The sequence below is a fragment of the Aegilops tauschii genome, chromosome 2 (genome assembly GCF_002575655.3).
Source record: "Aegilops tauschii subsp. strangulata cultivar AL8/78 chromosome 2, Aet v6.0, whole genome shotgun sequence".
In the NCBI taxonomy this organism is placed as follows: Eukaryota; Viridiplantae; Streptophyta; class Magnoliopsida; order Poales; family Poaceae; genus Aegilops; species Aegilops tauschii.
The window spans coordinates 75,683,000-75,696,364 of NC_053036.3; the positions used below are offsets into that span (position 1 = coordinate 75,683,000).

The 13,365-nt window shown below is 45.7% G+C and overlaps 1 protein-coding gene across 1 annotated transcript; it reads right to left on the bottom strand.

The window, feature by feature from the left end:
- Nucleotides 1–8,181: 8,181 nt before the first annotated feature.
- On the bottom strand, nt 8,182–9,679 carry LOC141040758 (probable pectinesterase 66). Its single transcript, XM_073506874.1, has 2 exons — nt 9,468–9,679; nt 8,182–9,025 (listed from the first exon to the last, which is right to left on the bottom strand). The coding sequence occupies exons 1-2, from the start codon at nt 9,677–9,679 to the stop codon at nt 8,182–8,184; spliced, it is 1,056 nt and encodes a 351-aa protein (XP_073362975.1).
- Between the last annotated feature and the right edge of the window lie 3,686 nt (nt 9,680–13,365).

The following is a 13,365-nucleotide window of genomic DNA, read 5'->3' on the forward strand; positions in this document are numbered from 1 at the left end:
ATTTGAAAGTCATCTTTGGAAAGGGTCCTGGCGGACAATCAGTTCCGCGGGGAGTTGACGGGCATGCACCCATGTGGAAGAAGAAATCTATATTTTGGGAGCTAGAATATTGGAAAGTCCTAGATGTCCGCTCTGCAATCGACGTGATGCATGTTACGAAGAATATTTGCGTGAACCTGCTAAGCTTCTTGGGCGTGTATGGGAAGACAAATGATACAAAGGAAGCACGGCAGGACCAGCAACTTTTGAAAGACCCAGATGACCGGCATCCGGAATGGTTTCAAGGTCGTGCCAGCTACGCTCTTACCAAAGAAGAGAAGGTCATTTTTTTTGAATGCCTGAGCAGTATGAAGGTCCCGTCTGGCTTCTCGTCGAATATAAAGGGAATAATAAACATGGCGGAGAAAAAGTTCCAAAACCTGAAGTCTCACGACTGCCACGTGATTATGACGCAATTGCTTCCGATTGCTTTGAGGGGGCTCCTACCAGAAAATGTTCGAGTAGCCATTGTGAAGCTATGTGCATTCCTCAATGCAATCTCTCAGAAGGTAATCAATCCAGAAGATCTACCACGGTTACAGAACGATGTGGTCCAATGCCTTGTCAGTTTCGAGTTGGTGTTCCCACCATCCTTCTTCGATATTATGACGCACCTCCTGGTCCACCTAGTCGAAGAGATTTCCATTCTCGGTCCTGTATTTCTACACAATATGTTCCCCTTTGAGAGGTTCATGGGAGTATTAAAGAAATATGTTCGTAACCGTGCTAGGCCAGAAGGAAGCATCGTCAAGGGCTATGGAAATGAGGAGGTAATTGAGTTCTGTATTGACTATGTTCCTGACCTTAAGCCGATTGGTATTCCTCAATCGTGGCACGAGGGGAGACTAAGTGGAAAAGGCAAGATCGGAAGGGAATCCACGATATGTATGGACGGTCATTCTATGACTGAAGCACACCACACAGTTCTGCAAAATTCCAGCTTGGTGGCTCCGTACTTCGAGCAACACAAGAATATTTTACGCTCGGACAACCCGGGGAAGCCTGAATCCTGGATTAGAAAGGCCCACATGGAGACTTTCGGCAGTTGGTTGCGGAAACATTTAATGAATGACAATGATGTTGGAGATCAGCTGTACATGTTGGCCAAGAAACCATCTTCGACTATAACGACTTTCCAAGGGTACGAGATAAATGGGAATACATTTTACACCATCGCCCAAGATAAAAAGAGCACCAACCAAAACAGTGGTGTCCGCTTTGATGCAGCAACCGAGAATGGGCAAAAGGTCACATATTATGGTTACATAGAGGAGATATGGGAACTTGACTATGGACCCTCCTTTAAGGTCCCTTTGTTCCGGTGCAAATGGTTCAAGCTAACAGGAGGTGGGGTAAAGGTGGACGAGCAATACGGAATGACAATGGTGGATTTCAACAATCTTGGTTACCTTGACGAACCATTCATCCTTGCCAAAGATGTCGCTCAGGTTTTTTATTTGAAGGACATGAGTAGCAAACCGAGGAAACGGAAAGATAAGAAAACGATCAGTACATCATGCGATGATCCAAAGCGCCACATTGTTCTTTCAGGGAAAAGAAACATCGTGGGAGTGGAGGACAAGACAGACATGTCAGAAGATTATAATATGTTTGGTGAAATCCCGCCCTTCAAAGTGAACACTGACCCAAGCATTAAGTTAAATGATGAGGATGCTCCATGGATACGGCACAATCGTAAGCAAGCAGGGACACAAGGGAAGAATTGATGTGTAATAATTTATTGTACCAAACTTTGTATTTGGTCGATGAACTGAATGATGTATCAAACCTTTTGTCAAACCTTCAAGGGATTTTAAAATGAATTAGTTTTATTTTTCTGATTTTAAAAGGAAAAAAAGAAGAAGAAGAAAGAAGGAAAAAGGAAGAAAAAAACAGAATAAAAAACAGAAGAAAAAAACAGAAGAAAAAAACAAACAGAAGAAAAACATAAGAAAATAAATAAAGCAAAAAAGAAAGAAGGAAAAAGGAAGAAAAAAACAGAAGAAAAACATAAGAAAAAAACAGAAGAAAAAAACAAACAGAAGAAAAAAGGAAAAAGGAAAAAAGGAAGAAAAAAAGAAGAAAAACAAAACAAAATAAATAAAACAAAAAACAGGCAAAAAATAAAAAAAATATGCCACCTACTGGGCCACCACGGCCTGAATACGACTAGAAACCCATTAATGGGCCAGGATTCAGGCCCGCAGAAGGCCCAGTAGGCCCACAGGCACACAGTGACAGAATAGGCCCGTAAGCCTGCATTTGAGAGGAGCTCGAAGTGGTGAGCGCAGCCGCGCTTATAAACCACTGTCGAAGCCTCTCGGCTAGCAAGGTGGGACTAAACATCCCACCGCACCGCGCCAGTTCCAGCACAGACCCTTTAGTCCCGGTTGGGGAGGCGGACCGCGACTAAAGGGTACCCTTTAGTCGCGGTTTTTGTCCCCAACCGCGACTAAAGGGTCTTTCTGCGCGGGAGCGAAAGCGGTGCCAAAACCCTTTAGTCCCGGTTGGGGAGGCGGACCGCGACTAAAGGGTACCCTTTAGTCGCGGTTGGTGTGGCCAGCCGCGACTAAAGGGTACCTTTAGTCGCGGTCCGCCTCCCCAACCGCGACTAAAGGTGCGTCTATAAATACTGCACTTAGCAGTTTCGCCACTTCCCATTCTCCTCTCTCTCGACGCCGAAGCGCTGCCCCGACGCCGATCGACGCCGAAGCCCTGCCCCGACGCCGACGCCGACGCCGAAGCCCTGCCCCGACGCCGACGCCGACGCCGAAGCCCTGCGCGTCGCCGTCCCCGTACCCAGTGAGCGCCGCCTCCGCCCGTGCCCTGCCCTTGCCCGCCGCCCGTGCCCTGCGCCCTTGCCGGCCCGCCGCCCGCCGCCCGCTGGCCCTGCCTGCCGTCTTCCGCACGCCGGCAGAAGAAGAAGAAGGAAGAAGAAAAAGGAAGAAGAAGAAGAAAGAAAAAGGAAAAAGGAAGAAGAAAACAAAAGAAAAACAGAAGAAAAACAAGAAAAAGGAAGAAAAAAGGAAAAAGGAAGAAAAAAAAAGAAAAAGGAAGAAAACAACAGAAGAAAAACAAAGGAAGAAGAAAAAAAAGGAAAACACAAGAAAAACAAACAGAAGAAAAAAACAAAAGAAAACAAAAAAACAGAAGAAAAACAAAGGAAGAAGAAAAAAAAGAAAACAAAAAAACAAAAAAAAAGGAAGAAGAAAAACAAAGGAAGAAGAAAAACAAAGGAAGAAGAAAAAAAGAAAGAAGAAAAAAAAAGGAAGAAGAAAAAAAGAAAGAAGAAAGAAAGAAGAAAAAGGAAGAAGAAAAAAAGGAAGAAGAAAAAAAGAAAGAAGAAAGAAAAGGAAGAAGAAAAAACAAGAAAGAAAAAGGAAGAAGAAAAAGAAAGGAAGAAGAAAATCAAAGGAAGAAGAAAAAAAGAAAGAAGAAAAAGGAAGAAGAAAAAAGAAAGAAGAAAGAAAGAAGAAAGAAAAAGGAAGAAGAAAAAACAAGAAAGAAAAAGGAAGAAGAAAAAAATGAAAACCAAATGAAAACCAAATGAAAACCAAAAGAAAGAAGAAAGAAAAAGGAAGAAGAAAAGAAGAAGAAGAAAGGAAGAAGAAAGGAAGAAGAAGAAAGAAAGAAAAAAGAAGAAGGAAGAAGAAGAAAGAAAGAAGAAAGGAAGAAGAAGAAAGGAAGAAGAAGAAAGAAAGAAGAAGAAAGGAAAAAGGAAGAAGAAGAAAGGAATAAGAAGAAAGAGGAAGAAGAAAGGAAGAAGAAGAAAGAAAGAAGAAAGAGGAAGAAGAAAGGAAGAAGAAGAAAAAAAGAATTTTTACTTAAAGAATCTTATTTTTTTAATTCCTCCTCCTCTATGTCCCCTTAATCTTATTTTTTAATTCCTTTATACTTAAAGAATTTTTACTACATGCAGGAGTGACATATGGCGGACGATAGAACCGAGCCGCTTAGGGATCCGGAGGCTGAACGTTATTTAATGGGCATCATCAACAACGAGATTCCTTATGTGCCGGGCTCAGAATATGAGCAACAAGAGGATGTAGTCTCTTCTTATCTGAACCTTGACGGTGGAACAGAGATTGTCGATGATCAAGAAGGTGAAGGAACGGACATTGTCGACGGAGGTCAACCGTCAACAACCGACGATCTCGAATTGCAAGTAGCAACCACCTCCGGCGAGGTATATATATACATTGAGAGCCTCTCGTGATACAAACTTACTGAAATGTGAATACATATGTATTAACGCGCGCGACTCTCTTTCTTTTTTTAGCCCTCCGGATCGAGTACGACAAAGCGTGGCAAATCCAAGGCGTTGAAAACAGGAGAAACATATGCCATTGAGTTTGTCAGTGAAACCGGCAAGCCCCTACAGCACACCTCAAAGTTTATCAACCAATGCGGAGTCGTTGTTAGAGACAACGTCCCGATCACCGTCCAGGAATGGAAGGAGCCAAAGAAGGCACGTCTTGGTTTCAGTTTTGTCGACAAGAGAATGAAAAAGGATTGCTGGAGAAAGCTTATGGAACATTTCATTCTACCTCCGGAATACAACAAAGTCGATGAATTCGGTAACGAGGTTCCGGGTGGACGTCAGAGGAGGAGGCTAGTTAAAGAGTTCGCTCTTCAGAAGATGGGCGAAGCATTCCGGAACTTCAAGAAAAATTTAACCCGTGACTATGTCAACAAGGGCAAGACTCCGGATTTCAATGGACAACATGAGAAACTGAAAGATGATTGGCCAGAATTTGTGAGGCAAAAGCAATCGGAGCATTTCAAGGAAATATCGAAAAAAAATAAGGATAATGCGAGTAAGAAAAAGTTCCATCATATTATGGGGCCAGGAGGATACCGCCTTTCGGAGCCTAGGTGGCAGAAGATGGAGGAGGACCTGAGGGTGCGAGGAATCCCTCTAGGTACAGAGGGATGGGACCCAAGGGCCAAAAGCTGGTGGTACGGGCATGGGGGATCGCTAGACCCGGAGACAGGGGTGTGTGTTCACCGGCAGAGACAGTTTGCTCCCACCCAAGCCCTTATTGACGCAATGACCCAAGCTCAAGAGGGCTTGATCAAGTTCAACAGAGAGAAAGACGCACTGACAACAGCCCTCGGGAATGATGAACACGGAGGACGTGTACGAGGCAAAGGCAGAGTTCCGTGGAAAGTAGGGTTTTCCCAGGACAATGACCCGTACTGTTACAGAAGCCGTAAGAGAAAGACGGACCGGGATGCAGATCTTATGACGAAGTTTGCATCGGAACTCCATGAGTTGAAGCAGACCGTGCATGAACTAGTGAAAGAAAAATCGGCTACAGGGCCGCATGAAGATCATGAAGCGGATCGCGGAAGCCAGCAGCAGAGAAGCAGCGTGGCTTCCACGGATGCCCCGCCTGGTGCTAGTGCACCGATGATCGAGATTCGTGCACCGGAGCCTCACTACCCCGTGGATGATGTAAAGGAGATGAAAGAATGTGATCTGCATTATCCCGTGGGGAACGTTTCCACGAAGGTAGCTAGCGGCAGTGCTTTACCCTGTACACCTGGAGCACTCCACCACAACAACCCCATTGCATATGGCTATGCTCGTGTCACGGTGGAAGACATAGTCCAAGGGTTTGAGGACCTGGAGATTGACAAACCTACACCCGAAGGGGAGAGAAGACTTGGAGATGTCAAGCGCCAGTTCATTCTATGGAAAAAGAAGTACATAGTGTTTCCAGGCGAGGCGCCAAGGCTAGCAAGTCCACCCCCCTCCGATGGTGGTGGTGGTGGTGGTGGTGGCGGTGGTGGTGGTCGTGGTGGTTCACCTACACCTCCTTCACGCCATTCGACGCCGTCCCCCGATCCACAACCTCCGGCGGGTACGACGCCCCCCAATCCTCCTCCGGCGGGAACGACGCCCCCCAATCCACCTTCGGCGAAGAAGCAGAAGCAGGCGGACAGCAAGGAAACCCGCTCCTGGACTATTAACCTGGACCCTTATGTACCTAAGACCACAAGGGTACCGGAGCCATCACTGAAGCCTCTCCTCCCAAGGCCTGGGGAACTTAGTGAAGCTGAAACCAAATTGGCCGCGTCTGCTGATTATGAGAAATGGAAGGCGGATATGAAGGCGAAAAAAGAGCCTGAGCCCAAGCAAGTATTCACTGAGAAGCAAAAGAAGTGGGCTAAGGATTTTTTGACGACACCGTCCCAAGCCGAGCTGAATATGCCTGACGACTATGGACATGAACTTCGTAGGCAAGCAAAAATATTGAAGGAGGAGAAAGAAGAAAGTAAAAAAAGCGGGAAACAAGTTGACCAGCTCGGGATGCAGAAGAAACAATCGATCCCCCCGCTCATAGTGAAAACCGGTCCGGAAGAGGACCCCGAGATCATAGCAGTTGCGGCAGCACTTGGATTGACTGTAGCGGGTGCCATGAAACAAGCGTCCGAGATGGGTTTGACTCTTCGTGCCTTCTTATGCCTTGAGGATGCGCCAGTATGTGAGATAGCATTACAATATGTGCGGAATGGGCCTCTCGTCGAGCCTGCGCGGGAAAAGAGTCTACCACCACAAATGCGAAATCTGCTACGTTGGTACAAGCAATTTGTAACATGGGCCGACAAAGAATATGTTTATGCGGATGTTACAGATGAGCATCACACCAAACGGTACTCTGTAGAAGTTCATATGAGTGAATTGTTCCAGCTGTTCAATCTGCGCGACCTCGACAAATCTATGCTGAGTTGCTACGTTCTGTAAGTGATTTATTTCTACCTCATCTCGTTCTTCATTGCCTGCACTATATATATATATTGTCCTAACTATATTGTTGCGTACGCTATTATGCAGATTGAAGATTTGGGAATGCAAAATAAGAAACATCCATGATGTTGGGTTCATTGACCCACATATCGTTAATGGACATGTGTTACAACATCACCCCGAAGACGTGGAGAAAGACCTGTACAAGTTTCTTAGAAAGCATCAACTCAAAAGTCATATTCTATTTTCTTACCATTTTGGGTGAGTGTTTCTCTCTTGTGCCCATTCTCTTTTGTTTACTCCATGCATGGTATGTCTAATCGATGAGTTATGCATGACTGTGCATGTAACGTGTCCGCAGGTTCCACTGGATTCTGCTAAATATTGAACTTCACACCTCCAGAGTTCTAATCATGGACTCTATGGATTCGGATCCAAAGCGTTGGGCCGACATGAGAAAAATGCTGCAAAAGTAATTATTTTCAATCATTTGAGCTCTATATCGATCGGTCTCTTTCGTTCATTTCCTAATATCAAGTAACTAATAACTCCCTTATTCATTTAATTTTCTTTGCCCTGTAGGGTTTGGAGACGGTTCTCAGAAGAAATTGTCGGTGAATTCAAACATGAGCTAGATTTCAGAAGCTTAGTTAATGTGGATAAGCAGCCACCGGGGACCAATCTATGTGGATACTATGTTTGTGAGAACATCCGGAGACACACCACTGAGCGGAAGGCATCAGATAGCGTGCGGAACGCGACGGATAACTTGCGGAGGAGGCTTAGTCCAGAAGCTCGCTTCCGACCAATTCAAGAAGAATTAGCAGGATTTTTCATGAGGGAAGTCATCAATCCTAAAGGAGAACACTATACCGAGGACGAAGAAATTTATATGCATACCCGAGATTGAAACTTGTACGAAGTTGTATATGGTCATCCATCCTAATTGTGTATGGAAACTTGTTCGAAGTTGTATATGGTCACCCGAGCTTGAATATATATTATATATTCCTCTTGAATTCTTCTTGTTTGAAATTTCATATGCATGTATATAGTAGCGTAAAATATGTGTACTGAAACTTTATCAAAATTAAAATAAAACACAAAATATAATATAAAAGAAATAAAACACTCCAAACTAAAAAGAAACCAGGTTTAGGGGGGCTAAAACCCTAAACCTGCGGAGGAGCCCTTTAGTCCCGGTTGGCCACGAGAACCGGGACTAAAGGTCCTCCGCCCCGACGGACCACGGGCGCCCACGTGGACGGGCCTTTAGTCCCGGTCAGCCACAAGAACCGGGACTAAAGCCTTTAGTCGCGGTCCGTAAGAGGCGCGACTAAGGGGGGGTCTTTAGTCGCGCATATTTAGTCCCGGTTGCACAGCCGGGACTAAAGACTGTTGCGAACCGGGACTAAAGGGCTTTTTTCTACTAGTGGCCAGCCGTCATCGATGAAGCTCATGTCCACAAACTTCTTCACCTCTGCCTTGCTGAGATGTTTCTCCCATGGCACTCTTCCGGCCATGTCTGACCCGGGGCCGGTGCACCCAACCTCTGCGAACAGGACATTGTTAGTATCATTGCCAGCGTACCACGGAGCCCACCCCTTCGGGACGACGACACTGGACATGTTCACGTGGTAGTAGACGACGGTGGCGTACTTGTTCCACGCGCGTCCGAGATACTGGCGCCCGGTGCCTCGGAGCTCCCCGCCCTTGAACACAAAACCGCCGGGGTCGCCGGCGTGGCGCCTAGCGTGCGCCGTCACCCACCCAGCACGACGGCGGCCGTACCGCGGGGGTATGTTGGACACGAGGGTGCAGCCGTCGTAGATGGACCGGGCGTAGCCGAAGATGAAGTCCACGCCGCCCTTGATGAAGCACTCACGGAAGTAGTGCCGGTCAGTGTTGTCGCAGAGCGTGTCCTCGAAGCCGTTGAAGGCACAGTGGTGGAAGGCGATCCGGTCACCGTCGACCAGCGCCGCGAGCGCTTGGGTGACGTGGCTCTTGTTGACGCCGTTGTGCGTGTTGGTGAAGGCGATGTCACAGGCAACGAAGTCGTTGGCGTAGACACTGAAGGTGGCGGTCTCATATGTCTGCATCGCGTCGGTGCCGCGGCACATCAGGCCGTCGGTGCTGCCGTGGGCGTGGTCGTCGAAGTAGATCTCCGTGCTCAAGTGGCCCTCCCCTTCGAGCAAGATGTAGCCTTTCTCCTTTGGGATGGTCACCTTCTCCCTGCATGCACCACATGTACCATCATAACCATACTTGCTTACCACATGTTGAAGCAATGCCGAACTACCTAGTACTCCCTTCATTATTTTATATAAGATGTATTTGTTTTTTTATAAAATTTCACAATGCAAGGTGCATTTCTTTTAATTCCTCGTAATTCCGTTTTGAGCCCTCTAGAAAAAAGAAAGAATCTCTAGAAAAAAGAAAGAATCTCTCGTTATAGAGAAGAAAAGGAAAGTATCCTTCCCCTGACTGCATGTATCTTTCATTATAGAGAAGAAAAGGAAAGTATTTCTCCCTTGATTGCATTCATCTCTTCCTTTGCAAGCCTAAATGATTTACTTGCCACTAATCAATGGTTTAGCCAAGGTTAATTTGGTCCTAAATTGTGTAAAATTATCTACGTTGATCACCATGCCAAAAAAGTATGTAGAAGACGAACCTGTACCGCCCTGCCCGGACGTGGATCCTGACCCACTCGCGGTTGCCGTCCGGGACGAGGTTCACCGCCGACTGAATGCTCCTGAAATCCCCTCGCCCTTCACTGTCCACGGTGATGGTCCTCGACACCGGCGCCCACGCAGAGCTCGACGCCGGCCACCGGAGCAGCACGAGCACGAGCACGACCAAACTAACAGTACCGTGGCACTCCATTGTTCCTACTCAAGTATCTTGGTCGTTTTGCTATGTGGAGGACAGTAATCGATCCCACCGAGTCCCCGTACGTATTAATACAGCCCTCTCTTGACCATTTGGCTGGTGATTATATACGCCTTAATGTACTACCTCTAAATGAGTAGTATGAAAGGAAAACTCCATGCAAAAAAAATATGAAGGGAAACATTACTGTATAATTTTCTGCGCTGGCAGGTATTAATTTTTTTAGAACAAGGTATTAATTTATTTTTACCATATGGGAATATATCTATTGATTTCTGTATAAAGTATAAACATGGCGATATTTTATTAAGAAAATGCATGGCAATATGGTGAGAAATGGGTGGTTTCGATTGATCTTGAAGAAATGAAGGTTTCGAAGAAAAATCAAGCTACCACTTCCTAGGTAGATTTTTTTTCTTCCATACGAACCTCCGAATGTAGATATAACCTAACTTGTCTTGATAAAGCCACATGGTAGAGCATGCTATCTTTATTCCTAATGGAGCAGTTGATAGTCTCTGTTTCGGGTTTTTTTTCGTCCCACCTCCCACCTTTGCTGGTTTTTTCGTAGGTTTTTTCGTCCCCTTCCTCACTTCACCGGTTTATTTTCGCGTCACCCTTTCACACAATGAAAGAAATCCAAATGGATCAGAACTTTCCATGCTGGCGCAAGTTATTTAATAATGTAAAATCAATCACGATCAATCTCTAAAGATCAAATATAAATTAATTGACCTTACCTTAAGTCGCTCAATCACATTAATTAAAAAACAAATAATTGATTTTAAGAAAAATCACTCAATCACATTAATTAGGAAACAAATAACCGATTTTACGAAAATCTCTACTCCCGACGAAGGAGTCGGTAGTCTCCGTTCCACGGTGTTTTTTCGTCAAGCTTTTTTTTCGTCTGGTTTTTTCCGTCTTACCTCCCACTACCACCACCACCACCCCTCCACACCTCCCCGCCACGTCCCCACACACATAACACATAAACCGGTGGAGAGAAAACCAAACAGACCCGCGCTGAAACCTAAGCACGTCCTCCCCCTCCGCACCCCTATCATCGCCTCTTTCCTTCCCTGCCTGCTGCCCTCCCTACGGCAGCTCCTCTGCTTCGGCCCGGCCCTCCATGTGCCGCCGCGCCCCCACTCACCCCCGTCGCCGCGGCCACAGGACCCCGCCTCGCCCCGTCCCGCCCAATGCCGAAGCTGATTCCGGCACCACGCACGCACGGCACGACGCCACGCCTCGCTCCCCTTCGTCGAGGTCGTCCGATGCAGCCCAAGCACGGTGTGCCTCGGCCTTGGCCAACACGCTCGGCCACGACTAGCAGCGACTCATGAAGCGCTTGGGCACATGGGCTGCGGCCAAGCGGCGGTAGCATCGCAGGTGCCATGTGGAAGCCGGGACGAGGACGGACACTTCCAGATCAGGTGCTCGCATCTGATCTTGATTTGTGTGGCCGTGGCGGTTGAAGATTGAGCATTGCACGGATGCATCAAGATCAGGTGCAAGCCGGCCATGGCCGCATGTTTTTCTCTTGATTTGTGTTGCCATTGTGACGTACATGTCTAATCTCTTGTCATTGCTCTGCTCAGACCTGTCCTATATGGCCGAGCAAGATCGAGGACGGCTGCCGATAATGTTCTCCTCGTGTGCAAGCTCCGCACTGCACTGAAGCATCCAACACATGGTGAGATATCTTTTGAGCGTTTAAAAAAATGTGCATTATCCTTTCTCATCCAACAATTTTTTTCCCGCTGATTTGTGACCTCCTAATGAACATGAAGATTCATATGCTACCTAGAACACATTCTATATTTGGAAGCAATATTTTCTGATGTACTATCTGATGAAATTTTATTTTCGGAGACGCTCATTCATAGTTTTGATGACCTCTTGATTCATGTCATTAGTAGTTATTTTGACAGAACAAAGATGGTTTTCGGCACTTTTTAGATAGGCAATAATCCTACCGGAAGATTTGGGGCAATATACAACATGTTCTGTGGGTGATAATTTTGTAGTGTGATGATATAAAGAAGGAATGTACATTTTAGGGGGTTTGCTACGTGTTACATATATCTTACTCACTAGCAGTTAGTCAGCATATATTGCAGTAATGAGAAATGGCACAATCATCTCGTGCCATTTCGTGGAAGCAGTAGAAGTAACATCTATGCTATGAAGTAGAACACTAATCAGTTCAATAAATATGCACTCATATACGAGTGAACAATAGCATGGTATAACTCAAGTTCCATGCTAGGTAAACCTTCTGCCTTTATGTACGTGCATATCCCTTTTAACATTGATATCATATGTTGTATTCTATGTCAATATTCCATGTTGATGTTAATAGTTTTGAGAGCCAGTTTGAGCCAATCAAGCATATTTTTGAGTATTTCAAGCTCAGTTGGAGCCCAAAGTTATTTTTGGAGCACGAGGAAGTGGAGGTCGTGAATGGCCGCCCGATTTGGTGGGTGTGGGATGTGTGCCAAGCCTTGTATCGGGGCTGCCGCACAGTTTTTCGCGGGACAGGTGAGGGAGACCAGACAAGCGAAGACGAGAAGAGGTGGCAAGCCCCACGGTGGCAGAGACGAGTGTGAGCCACTCGTGCTAGCTGTTGTCGCTGAGCTAACTTTGCTGTTAGTGTTACAGAGTGGCTACTGATTGCGGATGGTTCTGTTGTTGGTAGAAATGAGAGAGGAGGGACAGATGAGGGTTGCGGCTACTGAGCAGGCTGCTGATTCAGTTGGATTGAGAGTAATTTTGAGACTGAGAATGAGAAGAGAATGGGAGAAACAGGGATAGGGAGAGATTGAGAGAGTGAATTGTTCTGTTGCGCTTCCTACTTTTGAGAGAGCGAATTGAGAGGGGGGAGGGTACGAAGGAGATACAGCTAAAAAATACCTCCGTCATATCACTGTGTCATCCATCATATCTGTATTGACCCTTACCATTCAGATGATTGTTGATTATGATATATAATGATAAAAAGCAAACGCCTATATACTCAATTTATCCATTCAAGGACAGGTTTAAGACGTAATTCTTCTGTGCAGCAATGAGGATAATCCTCAAGTTACGGACCCAGTCCGTGTAGTTGCTACCATCATCTTTCAACTTAGCTTTCTCTAGGAACGCACTAAAATTCAATGGAACAGTAGCACGAGCTATTTATCTATAACAACATAGACATGCAAAATACTATCAGGTACTAAGTTCATGATAAATTAAAATTCAATTAATCACATTATTTAAGAACTCCCACTTAGATAGACATCCCTCTAATCATCTAAGTGATCACGTGATCCATATCAACTAAACCATGTCCGATCATCACGTGAGATGGAGTAGCTTTCAATGGTGAACATCGCTATGTTGACCATATCTACTATATGATTCATGCTCGACCTTTCGGTCTCAGTGTTTCGAGGCCATATCTGCATATGCTAGGCTCGTCAAGTTTAACTCGAGTATTCTGCGTGTGCAAAACTGGCTTGCAACCGTTGTATGTGAACGTAGAGCTTGTCACACCCGATCATCACGTGGTGTCTCGGCATGACGAATTGTCACAATGGTGCATACTCAGGGAGAACACTTGTACCTTGAAATTTAGTAAGAGATCATCTTATAATGCTACCGTCGTACTAAGCAAAATAAGATATATAAAG